General features: G+C 36.6%; 1 protein-coding gene across 4 annotated transcripts in view; it reads right to left on the bottom strand.

Annotated features, from left to right (window-relative positions):
• Window positions 1-18,298, bottom strand: part of LOC123704699 (tubulin beta chain-like) — a 33,362-nt gene that overhangs the window by 1,209 nt on the left and 13,855 nt on the right. For all 4 annotated transcript variants that reach the window (XM_045653133.1, XM_045653134.1, XM_045653135.1 and 1 more), the window contains 10 exons: window positions 15,661-15,772; window positions 14,839-14,961; window positions 13,903-14,004; window positions 12,523-12,650; window positions 11,836-12,003; window positions 9,549-9,663; window positions 3,975-4,045; window positions 2,433-2,572; window positions 1,086-1,245; window positions 254-355 (listed from right to left, as the gene is read on the bottom strand). In XM_045653133.1, coding sequence (XP_045509089.1) covers window positions 254-355; window positions 1,086-1,245; window positions 2,433-2,572; window positions 3,975-4,045; window positions 9,549-9,663; window positions 11,836-12,003; window positions 12,523-12,650; window positions 13,903-14,004; window positions 14,839-14,961; window positions 15,661-15,772 — 1,221 coding nt within the window. The remainder of the gene's footprint in view (window positions 1-253; window positions 356-1,085; window positions 1,246-2,432; window positions 2,573-3,974; window positions 4,046-9,548; window positions 9,664-11,835; window positions 12,004-12,522; window positions 12,651-13,902; window positions 14,005-14,838; window positions 14,962-15,660; window positions 15,773-18,298) is intronic.

Raw genomic sequence — 18,298 nt, 5'->3', positions numbered from 1 at the left:
TACATTTCTCACGAATTGGTATGTTTAGTTATCATTCGGTTACTGTAGAATAGAATTTAATAAATAATAATTGATTAACACTTAATAATTCGAAGTTTTGTTTATTTTCTCTCACAAATTTCGAACCATTTTCATTTTTTTCATTTTCATTTTTCATTTGATATTTCAAACTCTTGATAATTCGTACCTAATATTTTGAGAGTCCCTCGAGTTTCGAATTAACGAGAGTCGACTGTATTTAATTAAATCTCACCTGATATTGTTGATATTCCGATATCAAATCGTTCATATTGCTGGACGCTTCTGTGAACTCCATCTCATCCATACCTTCGCCTGTATACCAGTGGAGGAAAGCCTGGAAATAAGTATTAGTCTTATTAATTTCTATTTAAGTAAATCAGCATTTGGTAAACTATCTCTTCTCTTATATAAAACTAGCTGTGCCCCGCGGTTTTACCCGCAGTGCTCCGCTCCTGTTGATCTTAGCGAGATAATAGGTGTATAGCCTATAGCCTTCCTCGATTAATGGGCTATCTAACACCGAAAGAATCAAATCAGACTAGTAGTTCCCGAGATTAGTGCGTTCAAACAAACAAACTCTTCAGCTTTATAATATTAATAATGTATAGATTTGAGCGCCTCTTTGGTACAGTGATTGACACGTGAGCGTAGAACCGAGGGGTTCGATTCCCGGTGGAGACAAAGGAAAAAATGTCTCGGTCTGGCAGGACACAGATCACCTACTTGACCCTAAAGATCGATCAGTGAAACAGATGTATAATGCATCTGCCCCTTACCCCACTAGGGGACATGGGACTTCACTTAGGGTCAACTCACACAAAAAGCGCGGCGAAGCGGAGCGCAGTTTCCGTGTCATATGAATTTTAACTTTATTTTCATTACTATAATACTTATGAATCTCGAATGAGAAACTCGAACGAGTCGCGCGGATGCCGAGTTTCTCAGGCGATAATAAGTTTTATAGTAATGACAATAAAGTAAAAATTCATATGGCACTGAATCTGCGCTCCGCTTCGCCGGTCTTTTGGTGTGAGTTGACCCTTATAGTTTGAAATATAACTCACCCGTCTCCTAAACATAGCAGTAAACTGTTCAGAAATACGCTTAAATATCTCTTGTATAGCTGTAGTATTGCCAATGAATGTGGCGGCCATCTTGAGTCCGGCTGGCGGTACATCGCACACAGAAACTTTGAGGTTATTTGGAATCCATTCTACGAAGTATCTGTAAACAATTGATAACTGCGTTAAAAACAACCGACTTCAAACTTGCACTTGCAAAATTTACAAATACCTACAGACAAAAATGCTTATAAAATAAAAACTACTGGGCCTATTCGAATAAAATTTTTATGGGACCAATTCGACACCATCCCGCATCGAACAAAAAAAGAATCACGTAAATCGGTTCAGAAACCTCGGAGTAATCGGTGTACATACATAAAAAAAAAAAACAAAAATATACCGGCCGAATTGATAACCTCCTCCTTTTTTTTGAAGTCGGTTAATAAAAATAAACATTAGTTCATTAATTTAATATAAAAGGAACCAATTATATTAAATCGACGAGATTACGGAGTTTCAGAAGTGTTTGTAGCTACCTATTTTAAAACGAGTTAGGTGGGTGTATGAACAACATTATTGTTAGTAGTAACTTTTGATTTAATATTTTTGTGAATGAATAGTTGTCAATGTTCTCTTCATTATTTCTTGTCTGAACTTGTTTAGCTGTCGAATACTATAAATTGCCGCTTTCCTTTGACTCGTGGTGCATTCATACGGATCGTACCCGGGGGGAGGTTCGACCCAACTACCCTCACTTTGCTAATAGTCGTTGACTTGCTGCGATTTGTTATCAACTACCTACATCAATAAGGTAGTTGTGTAGAATCGCAGTACATTCTTATTACATTCAAACTAATATTTAACCCAATCCCGTGTGTACATTTCTAATATTATATTAAAAACTTTATAAAGAGAATTTTTTTATCATAGTTTAATTTACGATTACTTCGCCTCAGAGTATTTGCATTCGGCATTCCGAACAAATAAGTTTAAATGTTACAATATTACGACTGCCCAGACTCATTGTGTAACCATACTTCAATTTAAAAAAGCCCCTATTTGTTTCAACTACACTTCAGTTTTGGCTACCTAGACACTTCTACAACTAACTTAGTACTAAGTGTACTACTTATAGTTTTACTAATTAGCTCATATCACTCAATAGTCATAACTCATAAGTCCATATAGTCAAAAGTAACTCGATAGTCAGCCAGTAGTGACTCAATAGTCAATATAGTCAATAGCCTATATTAATCACTCGTCACTCGATAGTCAATAGTCACTCAATAGCCAATATAGTCAATAGTCACTTGATAGTCAATAGTCATTATAGTCATAGTCACTCACCCGGAGTTCTTGTTCTGTATGGCCAGAACCTGTTCGTCCACTTCCCGCATGGACATGTGACCACGGAACATGGTCGCCACGGTCAGGTAGCGCCCGTGTCGGGGGTCGCACGCGGTCATCATGTTGCCGGGGTTGAACATCTTGACAAATTAAATGATTATTATAGATTACAAGTGATAACTGCGTTAAAAACAACCGACTTCAAACTTGCACTTGCAACATTTACAAATACAGACAAAAATGCTCATAAAATAAAAACTACTGGGCCTATCCGAATAAAATTTTTATGGGACCAATTCGACGCCATCCCGCATCGAACAAAAAAAGAATCACGTAAATCTGTTCAGAAACCACGGAGTAATCGGTGTACATACATAAAAAAAAACATACCGGCCGAATTGATAACCTCCTCCTTTTTTTGAAGTCGGTTAAAAATAGATAATTATAGATTAAAAAAAAATAGATGGACCGAATATTCCTTTTATACCTATTCGATATTCGGTATTCGGCATAATTTACCGAATATTCAGCTGAATCAACTAATGTTCGGCAAATTGATAATCAAAGTTTTTATTGTAAAGACCCGTGTATTATCATAATTTGAATGTACAGTGTAATGAGATAAGTATTTTAGAGTGTAGCTTTTTGATTTTGTCGTCACTGAAGCTTTATTTTCAATTAAAGTTGGTTGGTAAAAAGATAATAACTTAATGCAAAATACAGGACAGTTCTTTGGCATATTATGATATATTATGTAGTTAGATATAAGCTTATAAGTTACATATTATGTAATATTGACATGATTTTAAAAGAGCAACTATGGAGTTTCTTGCCGGTTCTTCTCCATAGATACTGCTTTCCGAATCGGTGGTAAATGTTAAAAACAGTAATGTAATGACGATTCGAAAGTGCTACTAAAAGTAGTCTAATTGAATAAATAAATGTTTGAGTTTGAGTTTGAGTATAGGTATACCGAATATTCGTATTCGGAGAAACCCATGTTCGGCTCATCTCTAATTATCACCGATCCTTGATAAGTGTACAAAGTTTGAAATAAATCTGTCCGTTTTAAGCGGGTCAAAATCGAGTCTACATGTTGATCAAGGTGGTTCTAATAATCTATGATCTATCTATGAGAAATTACTAATAAATGAATAAGATTTTGAATACAATGAGTCAGTTACATACAAACATACAAGTGAAGCTAATACAAGCGTGTTAAAATAGGTACTGTAAAAAAAACCAACATAGGACTAAGGGCCGATTTTTCTATCCTTGGTTAAAATTTATCCGTCCAATAAAGTATTACACGAACATTTCAAAATGTCACCTGTAAACTGTCAAATACGGACAATTAGAATACGTTATTCGATGAATAAGTTTTAACCAACGATTGAAAAATCAGCCCTTAATATTATTATTACATTACTGAAAAAAAAATTGAATTTATTATGTCACTTACATTTTTGATTTTTTTTAATTGTCTGTAACTATGTGTAATATAATAGTTGTTCGTTTGTGTAATAATATAATGTCACTTACTTGGCTCATAAGCTCTGACACGTTTTGAGGTCTGTAGTCGAAAGAGTTTCTTGCGGTCAATGGAGCGAATCCTGGAAAAGAAAATTTGTTTCATACAACTTATTTTAACCCTAAAAAGTCTCAAACAGCACTAATTTATTGCCCACGCATGCATTTCTAGCATAGGCTAGCATTAATGCACTTCTAGCATGGGCGAGCATTAATGCACTTCTAGCCTGGGCTAGCATGCATGCATTTCTAGCATGGGCTAGCATGCATGCATTTCTAGCATGAATGCATTTCTAGCATGAATGCATTTCAAGCATGAATGCATTTCAAGCATGAATGCATTTCTAGCATGAATGCATTTCTAGCATGACTGCATTTCTAGCATGGGCTAGCATGCATTTCTAGCATGAATGCATTTCTAGCATGAATGCATTTCTAGCATGAATGCATTTCTAGAATGAATGCATTTCTAGCATGGGCTAGCATGCATGCATTTCTAGCATGAATGCATTTCTAGCATTGGCCAGCATGCATTTCTAGCATGACTGCATTTCTAGCATGATTGCATTTCTAGCATGACTGCATTTATAGAATAAATGCATTTCTAGCATGGGCTAGCATGCATTTCTAACATGGGCTAGCATGCATTTCTAGCATGAATGCATTTCTAGCATGAATGCATTTCTAGCATGACTGAATTTCTAGCATGAATGCATTTCTAGCATGACTGCATTTCTAGCATGGGCTAGCATGCATTTCTAGCATGAATGCATTTCTAGCATGGGCTAGCATGCATGCATTTCTAGCATGAATGCATTTCTAGCATGGGCTAGCATGCACGAATTTCTAGCATGAATGCATTTCTAGCATGGGCTAGCATGCATGCATTTCTAGCATGAATGCATTTCTAGCATGAATGCATTTCAAGCATGAATGCATTTCTAGCATGAATGCATTTCTAGAATGAATGCATTTCTAGCATGGGCTAGCATGCATGCATTTCTAGCATGAATGCATTTCAAGCAAGAATGCATTTCTAGAATGAATGCATTTCTAGCATGGGCTAGCATGCATGCATTTCTAGCATGAATGCATTTCTAGCATTGGCTAGCATGCATTTCTAGCATGACTGCATTTCTAGCATGATTGCATTTCTAGCATGACTGCATTTCTAGAATAAATGCATTTCTAGCATGAATGCATTTCTAGCATGACTGAATTTCTAGCATGAATGCATTTCTAGCATGACTGCATTTCTAGCATGGGCTAGCATGCATTTCTAGCATGAATGCATTTCTAGCATGGGCTAGCATGCATGCATTTCTAGCATGAATGCATTTCTAGCATGGGCTAGCATGCACGAATTTCTAGCATGAATGCATTTCTAGCATGAATGCATTTCTAGCATGGGCTAGCATGCATGCATTTCTAGCATGAATGCATTTCTAGCATGAATGCATTTCAAGCATGAATGCATTTCTAGCATGAATGCATTTCTAGAATGAATGCATTTCTAGCATGGGCTAGCATGCATGCATTTCTAGCATGAATGCATTTCAAGCAAGAATGCATTTCTAGAATGAATGCATTTCTAGCATGGGCTAGCATGCATGCATTTCTAGCATGAATGCATTTCTAGCATTGGCTAGCATGCATTTCTAGCATGACTGCATTTCTAGCATGATTGCATTTCTAGCATGACTGCATTTCTAGAATAAATGCATTTCTAGCATGGGCTAGCATGCATTTCTAGCGTGAATGCATTTCTAGCATGAATGCATTTCAAGCATGAATGCATTTCAAGCATGACTGCATTTCTAGAATAAATGCATTTCTAGCATAGGCTAGCATTAATGCACTTCTAGCATGGGCGAGCATTAATGCACTTCTAGCATGGGCTAGCATGCATGAATTTCTAGCATGGGCTAGCATGCATGCATTTCTAGCATGAATGCATTTCTAGCATGAATGCATTTCAAGCATGAATGCATTTCAAGCATGAATGCATTTCTAGCATGAATGCATTTCTAGCATGACTGCATTTCTAGCATGGGCTAGCATGCATTTCTAGCATGAATGCATTTCTAGCATGAATGCATTTCTAGCATGACTGAATTTCTAGCATGAATGCATTTCTAGCATGACTGCATTTCTAGCATGGGCTAGCATGCATTTCTAGCATGAATGCATTTCTAGCATGGGCTAGCATGCATGCATTTCTAGCATGAATGCATTTCTAGCATGGGCTAGCATGCACGAATTTCTAGCATGAATGCATTTCTAGCATGAATGCATTTCTAGCATGGGCTAGCATGCATGCATTTCTAGCATGAATGCATTTCTAGCATGAATGCATTTCAAGCATGAATGCATTTCTAGCATGAATGCATTTCTAGAATGAATGCATTTCTAGCATGGGCTAGCATGCATGCATTTCTAGCATGAATGCATTTCAAGCAAGAATGCATTTCTAGAATGAATGCATTTCTAGCATGGGCTAGCATGCATGCATTTCTAGCATGAATGCATTTCTAGCATTGGCTAGCATGCATTTCTAGCATGACTGCATTTCTAGCATGATTGCATTTCTAGCATGACTGCATTTCTAGAATAAATGCATTTCTAGCATGGGCTAGCATGCATTTCTAGCGTGAATGCATTTCTAGCATGAATGCATTTCAAGCATGAATGCATTTCAAGCATGACTGCATTTCTAGAATAAATGCATTTCTAGCATAGGCTAGCATTAATGCACTTCTAGCATGGGCGAGCATTAATGCACTTCTAGCATGGGCTAGCATGCATGAATTTCTAGCATGGGCTAGCATGCATGCATTTCTAGCATGAATGCATTTCTAGCATGAATGCATTTCAAGCATGAATGCATTTCAAGCATGAATGCATTTCTAGCATGAATGCATTTCTAGCATGACTGCATTTCTAGCATGGGCTAGCATGCATTTCTAGCATGAATGCATTTCTAGCATGAATGCATTTCTAGCATGAATGCATTTCTAGAATGAATGCATTTCTAGCATGGGCTAGCATGCATGCATTTCTAGCATGACTGCATTTCTAGCATGATTGCATTTCTAGCATGACTGCATTTCTAGAATAAATGCATTTCTAGCATGGGCTAGCATGCATTTCTAGCATGAATGCATTTCTAACATGGGCAAGCATGCATTTCTAGCATGAATGCATTTCTAGCATGAATGCATTTCTAGCATGACTGAATTTCTAGCATGAATGCATTTCTAGCATGACTGCATTTCTAGCATGGGCTAGCATGCATTTCTAGCATGAATGCATTTCTAGCATGGGCTAGCATGCATGCATTTCTAGCATGAATGCATTTCTAGCATGGGCTAGCATGCATGAATTTCTAGCATGAATGCATTTCTAGCATGAATGCATTTCTAGCATGGGCTAGCATGCATGCATCTCTAGCATGAATGCATTTCTAGCATGAATGCATTTCAAGCATGAATGCATTTCTAGCATGAATGCATTTCTAGAATGAATGCAATTCTAGCATGGGCTAGCATGCATGCATTTCTAGCATGAATGCATTTCAAGCATGAATGCATTTCAAACATGAATGCATTTCTAGCATGACTGCATTTCTAGAATGAATGCATTTCTAGCATGGGCTAGCATGCATGCATTTCTAGCATGAATGCATTTCTAGCATTGGCTAGCATGCATTTCTAGCATGACTGCATTTCTAGCATGATTGCATTTCTAGCATGACTGCATTTCTAGAATAAATGCATTTCTTGCATGGGCTAGCATGCATTTCTAGCATGAATGCATTTCTAGCATGAATGCATTTCAAGCATGAATGCATTTCAAGCATGACTGCATTTCTAGAATAAATGCATTTCTAGCATGGGCTAGCATGCTTGCATTTCTAGCATGGGCTAGCATGCATGCATTTCTAGCATGAATGCATTTCTAGCATGAATGCATTTTTAGCATGAATGCATTTCTAGCATGAATGCATTTCTAGCATGAATGCATTTCAAGCATGAATGCATTTCTAACATGGGCTAGCATGCATTTCTAGCATGAATGCATTTCTAGCATGAATGCATTTCTAGCATGGGCTAGCATGACTGCATTTCTAGCATGAATGCATTTCTAGCATGACTGCATTTCTAGAATAAATGCATTTCTAGCATGGGCTAGCATTAATGCACTTCGCATGGGCTAGAATGCAGGCATTTCTAGCATGGGCTAGCATGCATGCATTTCAACTTTCAAGCATGAATGCATTTCAAGCATGAATGCATTTCAAGCATGAATGCATTTCTAGCATGAATGCATTTCTAGCATGACTGCATTTCTAGCATGGGCTAGCATGCATTTCTAGCATGGGCTAGCATGCATTTCTAGCATGGGCTAGCATGCATTTCTAGCATGAATGCATTTCTAGAATGAATGCATTTCTAGCATGGGCTAGCATGCATGCATTTCTAGCATTGGCTAGCATGCATGCATTTCTAGCATGAATGCATTTCTAGCATGAATGCATTTCTAGCATGGGCTAGCATGCATGCATTTCTAGCATGAATGCATTTCTAGCATGGGCTAGCATGTATTTCTAGCTAGCATGCATTTCAAGCATGAATGCATTTCTAGCATGGGCTAGCATGAATGCATTTCTAGCATGAATGCATTTCTAGCATGAATGCATTTCAAGCATGAATGCATTTCTAGCATGAATGCATTTCTAGATGCATTTCTAGCATGGGCTAGCATGCATGCATGATTGCATTTCTAGCATGGGCTAGCATGCATGCATTTCTAGCATGGGCTAGCATGCATTTCTGTAGCCCATGCTAGAAATCAGCGTCATTAAAGTAAAATTTTTATAAACTTGAATTAACATGTTTGTTTGAACGCGCTAATCTCAGGAACTACTGGACCGATTTGGAAAATTCTGTGTTAGATAGCCCCTTATTTATTGAAGAAAGCTATAGGCTATATTATATCATCACGCTAAGACCAACAGGAGCGGAGTAATTCGGGTAAAACCGCACAGCACAGCTAGTGTTAAATCCATACAATGGCAGATTACTTCCAATATAAATTTTGAATTGTGATTTTTTTTTGACTTTGTTAATAATAATTGTAGACTTTGAAATGTACCTAATGATAATGTAATAATTGAAATTTTGATTTAAAATTAAGTGACATAATTTGCATGCTGTTAATAACGGCTGAACATGCTGGAACTCAATTGTTACCTGACATCTATGTATACCATGTTCTTTGGCAAATAAATTAATTTGAATTTGAATTTTATACTAATATTATAAATGCGAAAGTAACTCTGTCTGTCTGTCTGTTACTCAATCACGCCTTAACTACTGAACCAATTTGCATGAAATTTGGTATAGAGATATTTTGATACCCGAGAAAGGACATAGGCTTCTTTTTACCCCGGGAAAGAGGATAGGTTTTATCCCGGAAATCTCACGGGAACGGGAACTATGCTGGTTTTTCTTTGACTGCGCGGGCGAAGCCGCGGGTGGAAAGCTAGTATAAATATAAGCAGAAGATAAAAATAATAATAATTACCAGGCATAAAGAAGTGTAATCTCGGGAAGGGCACCATGTTAACGGCTAACTTGCGTAGGTCTGCGTTCAATTGTCCCGGGAAGCGAAGACATGTTGTTACACCTGACATTGTCATCTGTAAATATGATATTATAAATGTTACTATGAATATAAATATGTATTAAAACTAGCGGTCCGCCCCGGCTTCGCCCGTGGTACATATTCACGTTTTCTCTACATACGAACCATCCTCGTACTTCAAGGAATATAATAAAATAAGAATTAAAGAAATCGGTTCAGCTGTTCTAAAGTTATGCGCTTTCCAACACATTTTGGGATTCATTTTTATATTATAGATTTGTATATTATAGACTAGCGGTCCGCCCCGGCTTCGCCCGTGGTACATATTCACGTTTTCTCTACATACGAACCATCCTCGTACTTCAAGGAATATAATAAAATAAGAATTAAAGAAATCGGTTCAGCTGTTCTAAAGTTATGCGCTTTCCAACACATTTTGGGATTCATTTTTATATTATAGATTTGTATATTATAGACTAGCGGTCCGCCCCGGCTTCGCCCGTGGTACATATTAACGTTTTCTCTACATAAGAACCATCCTCGTACTTCAAGGAATATAATAAAAAAAGAATTATCGAAATCGGTTCAGCCGTTCTCGAGTTATGGAATTACAACGAAAAGTGGCATTGATTTTTATATATTACTAGCGGTCCGCCCCGGCTTCGCCCGTGGTACATGTTTACGTTTTCTCTACATAAGAACCATGCTCGTACTTCAAGGAATATAATAAAAAAAGAATTATCGAAATCGGTTCAGCCGTTCTCGAGTTATGGAATTACAACGAAAAGTGGCATTGATTTTTATATATTAGACTAGCGGTCCGCCCCGGCTTCGCCCGTGGTACATATTAACGTTTTCTCTACATTAGAACCATCCTCGTACTTCAAGGAATATAATAAAAAAAGAATTATCGAAATCGGTTCAGCCGTTCTCGAGTTATGGAATTACAACGAAAAGTGGCATTGATTTTTATATATTAGACTAGCGGTCCGCCCCGGCTTCGCCCGTGGTACATGTTTACGTTTTCTCTACATAAGAACCATCCTCGTACTTCAAGGAATATAATAAAAAAAGAATTATCGAAATCGGTTCAGCCGTTCTCGAGTTATGGAATTACAACGAAAAGTGGCATTGATTTTTATATATTAGACTAGCGGTCCGCCCCGGCTTCGCCCGTGGTACATATTAACGTTTTCTCTACATAAGAACCATCCTCGTACTTCAAGGAATATAATAAAAAAAGAATTATCGAAATCGGTTCAGCCGTTCTCGAGTTATGGAATTACAACGAAAAGTGGCATTGATTTTTATATATTAGACTAGCGGTCCGCCCCGGCTTCGCCCGTGGTACATATTAACGTTTTCTCTACATAAGAACCATCCTCGTACTTCAAGGAATATAATAAAAAAAGAATTATCGAAATCGGTTCAGCCGTTCTCGAGTTATGGAATTACAACGAAAAGTGGCATTGATTTTTATATATTAGATAGATATATTATAGACTAGCGGTCCGCCCCGGCTTCGCCCGTGGTACATATTAACGTTTTCTCTACATAAGAACCATCCTCGTACTTCAAGGAATATAATAAAAAAAGAATTATCGAAATCGGTTCAGCCGTTCTCGAGTTATGGAATTACAACGAAAAGTGGCATTGATTTTTATATATTAGAAGATGTATTGGTATTACCACAAAACAATTTAAACACAGTCTAACTTTAAACCAGGGATCTGTCACTTTAATAGTTGTCTATGTGAAATACGACAAAACCAGATTAAAGATAACCCGCGCTTAAAGTTAAACCCTGTCTAAAGTTTTTTGTGGTATGTGTATGCCCATTAGACAACCCATTCGTACAATAAATAGTGAAATAACAATAATCTTATATAATAAAAAAGCGCAAAACTCGGGAACCGCTGAACCAATTTCGTTTATTCCTTTTTTATAATATTTTTTGAAGTGCGAGGATGGTTCTTATGTACTTGCAACATTTACAGATACAGACAAAAATGCTCATAAAATAAAAACTACTGGGCCTATCCGAATAAAATTTTTATGGGACCAATTCGACACCATCCCGCATCGAACAAAAAACCTCTCGCTCTCAAAAAGCAAATCGGTTCAGAAACCTCGGAGTAATCGGTGTACATACATAAAAAAAAAACCATACCGGCCGAATTGATAACCTCCTTTTTTTTGAAGTCGGTTAAAAACAAATAAAACTTACCGAAATCAAATGATTCAGATCGCCATACGTAGGGCTGGCCAATCTCAACGTCCTGAAGCAGATATTGTATAGCGCTTCGTTATCTATACAAAATGTCATGTCCGTGTTTTCGACGAGTTGATGTACGGATAGAGTTGCGTTGTATGGCTCTAGGACCACTTCTGATACCTGTAAATAAATTGTAATGTGTATTAGTATGCATTTTTGTGTTTTTTAAGCTATTACATAGCTTCTATCGCGGGCCTTGAGCGCGGGGACCGAATCGAGAAATTCCGTAACGAAAAAACCTCACGCTCCCCACGGGGACGGGCGGAGGTGTGGCTTGAAGGCATAGCATGCAATAGCGCAACCGCCACAGTCCCCGAGTGACACACGTCTTTTTCTTGGAAGAAAGGTTTCAAATGTGTATTTAGTACTAGCGGTCCGCCCCGGCTTCGCCCGTGGTATATATATTTCGCAATAAAAGGTAGCCTATGTTCTTTCTCAGGATCTAAAGATTGTCTGTGCCAAATTTCATCAAAATCGGTTGAGAGGTTTAAGCGGGAAAGCGTAACAGACAGACAGAGTTACTTTCGCATTTATAATATTAGTAGGGATAAAAAAGTACGATAGTTTTGGGATTTTTACTGATGGAAAGTTTTTAATGCGTTTTTAACCCAATATTCGAACCCCCAAACCCATCCATACCTTGGGGGACGGCACCACACTGAAGGTAGTCATGATCCTGTCAGGGAATTCCTCACGAATCTTGCTGAGAAGCAGTGTTCCCATACCAGAACCTGTACCACCTCCAAGGGAGTGGGCTAGTTGGAATCCTGGAGATAATTTATGGTTATCATTAGGAATAAAATGATGCTCATATTATACAAGCTGTGCCCCGCGGTTTTACCCACAGTGCTCCGCTCCTGTCGGTCTTAGCGTAATGATTATAGCCTTTAGCCTTCCTCGATAAATGGGCTATCTAACACCGAAAGAATTTTTCAAATCGGTCCAGTAGTTCCCGAGATTAGCGCGTTCAAACAAACAAATTCTTCAGCTTTATAATATTAGTATAGATAGGGTACACAAGTTGATATAGAGCTTTCAAATAAAAAAATGTGTCTTTACGTTCTGATGAATCTTACGTTTACGTCCTGCAAAACTTACATCGTTGGCATTTATCGACTAGGTAGTAACTAAATTAAATGTGGACATCCATTTTCATAATAAAACTAGCGGTCCGCCCCGGCTTCGCCCGTGGTACATAATTAACGTTTTCCCTACATAAGATCCATCCTCGTACTTCAAGGAATATAATAAAAAAAGAATTATCGAAATCGGTTCAGCCGTTCTCGAGTTATGCGCTTACCAACACATTTTGCGATTCATTTTTATCTACTTAATCTATGCTAAAAATCTTAAATCAATACAACAACAACATAATAGACGTTAAAAATTTTAGTTTATAATATTTGTAAAAACATGTTTACCGACGTGGCTGAATGCAAGCCACGCCTTTGCCTATAAAATAGTAAAGTATCGACACGACCCATTACACGAGCAATCACTAAGGGCTGATTTTTCAATCCTTGGTTAAAACTTATTCGTCGAATAATGTATAAAACTACCATTTTAAAAACGTATTCTAATTGCCCGTATTTGACAGTTTACGTGACATTTTAATATTATCGCGTTAATACTTTATTGGGCGGATAAGTTTTATCTAAGCATTGAAAAATCGGCCCTAAGACGAACTGTCATAGGGATCAAGGTTCGCCGTGCCGAGTATAATTTAAAATTACTAGCTTTCCGCCCGCGGCTTCGCCCGCGTTTTCAAAGAAAAACCCGCATAGTTCCCGTTTCCGAGGGATTTCCGGGATAAAACCTATCCTATCTCTCAAGTTGGATCGAACTGCACATGGTGTGCGAATTTTATTATAATCGGCTAAGTGGTTTAGGAGTCCATTGAGGACAAACATTGTGACACGAGATTTATATATATTAAGAAGATTATAGTAATATCTAATTGCTAATACACACTACAAAAATAATGTTTTTCAAAATGAACCTAAATGCTATTTTTATTACCTTGTAAACAATCACATCCCTCAGCCTCTTTACGAATCACATCGAGCACTGCGTCGACCAATTCAGCGCCTTCTGTGTAGTGACCCTTGGCCCAGTTGTTACCTGAAGATATATTATTTTTTAATTCATTTGTTTAACTTTTTGATTTTTATCGAGTACTAGCTTTCCACCCGCGGCTTCGCCCGCGCAGAAGAAAGAAAAACCCGCATAGTTCCCGTTCTCGTGGGATTTCCGGGATAAAACCTACCTACCCTATGTCCTTTCTCGGGTATCAAAATATCTCTATACCAAATTTCATGCAAATTGGTTCAGTAGTTAAGGCGTGATTGAGTAACAGACAGACAGACAGAGTTACTTTCGCATTTATAATATTAAGTATGGACTAGCTGTGCCCCGCGGTTTTACGCACGTTGCTCTGCTCCTGTTGGTCTTAGCGTGATGATATATAAATATAACCAACCTTCCTCGACTTTCCTATCTAACACGGAAATAATATTTCAAATCGGACCAATAGTTCTTAGATTAGCGCGTTCAAACAAACAGACTCTTCAGATTCGATTGTTTCAATTAACTGCAATATCTTAAAATTTTTAGTCAACCATATTAATTGTTTTTATTTATTATCTTTATTATCTACGTAGTAGCAGTTTCATCGGGATTTTCATATTTTTATTTTATTTTATCACCCAGACTCTATTTTGATTTTCTAAAAAAAATCAATTGACATGATCCAGGTTGCCTGGCAGAGATTGCTCTGTAGCAATAAGGCCGCCTATTGTGCAAAATTGTTGTACCTTATTAGTTACTACATTTCCTACATTGTACAATAAAGTGTTATAAATAAATAAAAATAAATAAATGATTTGTGTGTAGCTTGGTAGATAACCATTCTAAATCTCGCAAATAAGCTACTTATAAATAAATAAAATCACTTACCAGCCCCACTTTGTCCAAACACAAAGTTGTCTGGTCTAAACAGCCCTCCATAGGGGCCAGATCTCACGGAGTCCATGGTCCCTGGCTCCAAATCGACCAGAACAGCGCGGGGCACATATTTACCTGCAAATATATTATTAAGTTCTATATGAATAGGTTGGCCGGTTGGCTTGGTTGGTAGTGGTCCTGTAACCTGTTCCCTGTTCGATCTCCACCCAGGGCAAATATTTGTGTGATAAAAATTTTAAAAATTTAGTATTTTCTAGGGTTTGATTTTACGCGAGTATTATACATTTAGAAATTAAAGACTTTTTAACGGATTTTAAACGCGATTTATTCATTCTATTATTTTCTCCCCGTGACCACGCTCGCTGTAAAGTGTTCGAAACGTCGGGAAAATAATAGAATGAATAAATCGCTTTTAAAATCCGTTAAAAAGTCTTTAATTTTTAAAAATTTAATTAAGTAATTAATTTAATTTAATTTAATTTAATTTAATTAATTAATTTAATTAATTTAATTTAATTTTTTTAAAAATTTTATTTGTTTCATAGATGTTTGCTCTGCGTCCGGGTGTTAATTATATCAAAAATAAAAAAATGAAAAGTTTATAAAGTAATTGTGAATTGATACTAAGTTAAAATTGTTTATAGAATTTGAAAATTACTGTTTTTGCAAATGAAGAACCCACATTTTAAAAAATCGACTGGTATATCGTTGACATTTACATATTTTAGTTAATATAATTTAATACTAAATTCTAGTAAAAAAGCATTTAACCAAAGAAACTTAATCAAAAAAAAAAGCTCTTAAAAATCTTACCACTAGAGGCTTCGGTGTAGTACACATTGAGTCTCTCTTCCAAAATCGGGCTATTGCCCGCGTATATACCATCTGGACCAATGGCATGTTCGTGGGAGATGACCTCCCAGAACTGTAAATAAAATAAATAAAATTTAATTATAAATTATTTATAAAGAATAGAAAAAATTCGATCACGAGACGGGATTCGAACCCACTTCCTTCATGCCAATCCGGGGCGAACGCTTGACCAATTCAGCCACCCATGATCCCGCCGCGCCAGAGTATTTTTATTCATCTCTTCACAATAAAATTTGGTACATTACATGAATCACACTCGACACTCGTGCAGTAATTCATGTTCGATAAATGCATAATACTAATATTATAACGCAAAGTAACACTGTCTGTCTGTCTCTAATTCACGCCTAAACTCATTTTACTGATATGGATGAATGGTATAAAATATATATAAAGTGAGACCAGATAAAGGACATAGAATAGTATAGATATATTATATAGTATATATATAGGTTTTATCCAAAAAATCGCAGCGGAACGCGAACTATGCGGGTTTTCCTACAACTACGTAGGCGTAGCCGCGCGCGGAAAGCTGTATAATTAATAATTTATAATATACCACATTTTAACGCTTTTACATAATCGTGTTCTTTAATCATAATATTTATTCGCTTGGATATTCGCACGAATATGTAAATGCTGCAGCATAATCTATATTAATATTATAAAGCTGAAGAGTTTGTTTGTTTGAACGCGCTAATCTTGGGAACTACTGGTCCGATTTGAAAAATTCTTTCGATATAAATTTATAAAGAATAGAAAAAATTCGATCACGAGGCGGGACTCGAACCCGCATCCTTCGCGCCATTCCGGGGCGGATGCCTAACCAACTCAGCCACTCGTGACCCGCCTGAGCAATCGAATTTAATCCATTCCTTCAGTTTTATGTGTCTTAAGGGACACACCGCGCGCCATCTATTGAGATGATTTAACAACCATCTCAACCAATATGAAGCACTTTTCAGTGAATACAATGTTGTAACGATGGAACACGACCTTTTGTTGAATTTATATCGATTTTTTTCTATTCTTTATAAATTTATATTTATAAAGCATTTGAATGCCATAAAAACCAAAAAAATATAAATTCTTTCGATGTTAGATAGCCCATTTATCGAGGAAGGTTAGTCTATATATCATCACGCTACGACCAACAGGAGTGGAGCCACGGGGGTGAAACCGCGCGGAGCAGCTAGTATAGTATACAGGGTGTAATCGTTGGGTGTGCACAGGCGATTATCCCGTAAATATTATTATAGATATCAATAAACTTTAAGCCGATATACAAAGTACATTTAGTATAAAATATGACTATTCCAAACATTTAATATGAAAGGTTTTGATGTTTTTCTTGATTATGTGCTTTAATCATATATGTAAATAGAGATTCATGTGGTATACAATGGTATTCCAAAACGAGGATCTCATTACGAACATTTGCTTTGAATACAAAGTTTTTTAATATCTGTACATAATAACTAGTTACGGAATAATTGCCTGTGCACACTTAACGATTAGGTACACCCTGTATACGATTACAGCATAATATATACGATTCAACTTATATAGGATTGATTCTGCTCCATTTTAATATTTAAGAAACATGTCAAATATTTAAAATTAACTGCAATTAATTTGATCTTTCATTGTTTCTAACTAGCTTACCGCCCGCGGCTTCGCCCACTTTGTCTAAAACCTAATAAATTATATGCTAAAACCTTTCTCTTGAATCACTCTATTTATTAAAAAAAACCGCATCAAAATTCGTCGCGTACTTTTAAAGATTTAAGCATACAAGGGACATAGGGACAGAGAAAGCGACTTTGTTTTATACTATGTAGTGATTGAAATGTAAAAAGGAATTCTGAGAAATCGTACCGTTATCGTAGTTACCTAAATAATAAATTACATTCGTTCAATAACGATACGCCATTATATGTATATTATCTAGATTACATTATACAGATAAACATATTATGTATTTATTACATCCATACTTAATATTATAAATGCGAAAGTAACTCTGTCTCTGTCTGTTACTCAATCACGCCTAAACTACTGAACCAATTTGCATGAAATTTGGTATGGAGATATTTTGATACCCGAGAAAGGACATAAGGCTACCTTTTATTGCGAAATATATACCACGGGCGAAGCCGGGGCGGACCACAAGTGTAATATATTTTATTATAATTTGTCACACTATTAACGACTCTACATTCTATATTTCGATTTTTGAGACAAACAGACAGACGATAACCAAATGCAGAAAAGGTAGATAGATAGATAGATAGAAAACACTTTATTGCACACAAAAACAAAATTTACAGAAACGATATTATTATAATAAATGTACAATTTGGCGGCCTTATCGCTTAAAAGCGATTTCTTCCAGGCAACCTTGGGATATAGGAAAAATAAGGTAATATAGGTAATTGAAACAAGACGAAAAATTACAAATTAACTACCTCTAAAGAAGGCCTTAACCTGTCAGCGGTTCAAAGTTCAATGACCGAAATCCGAATGAATAAAAATTTCGATGTAGTAATCTAATAATTTAATAGTTTCAACAGTACAT

Source organism: Colias croceus, chromosome 30, assembly GCF_905220415.1.
Source record: "Colias croceus chromosome 30, ilColCroc2.1".
NCBI lineage: Eukaryota > Metazoa > Arthropoda > Insecta > Lepidoptera > Pieridae > Colias > Colias croceus.
This window is presented reverse-complemented; position numbering and strand designations above follow the sequence as displayed.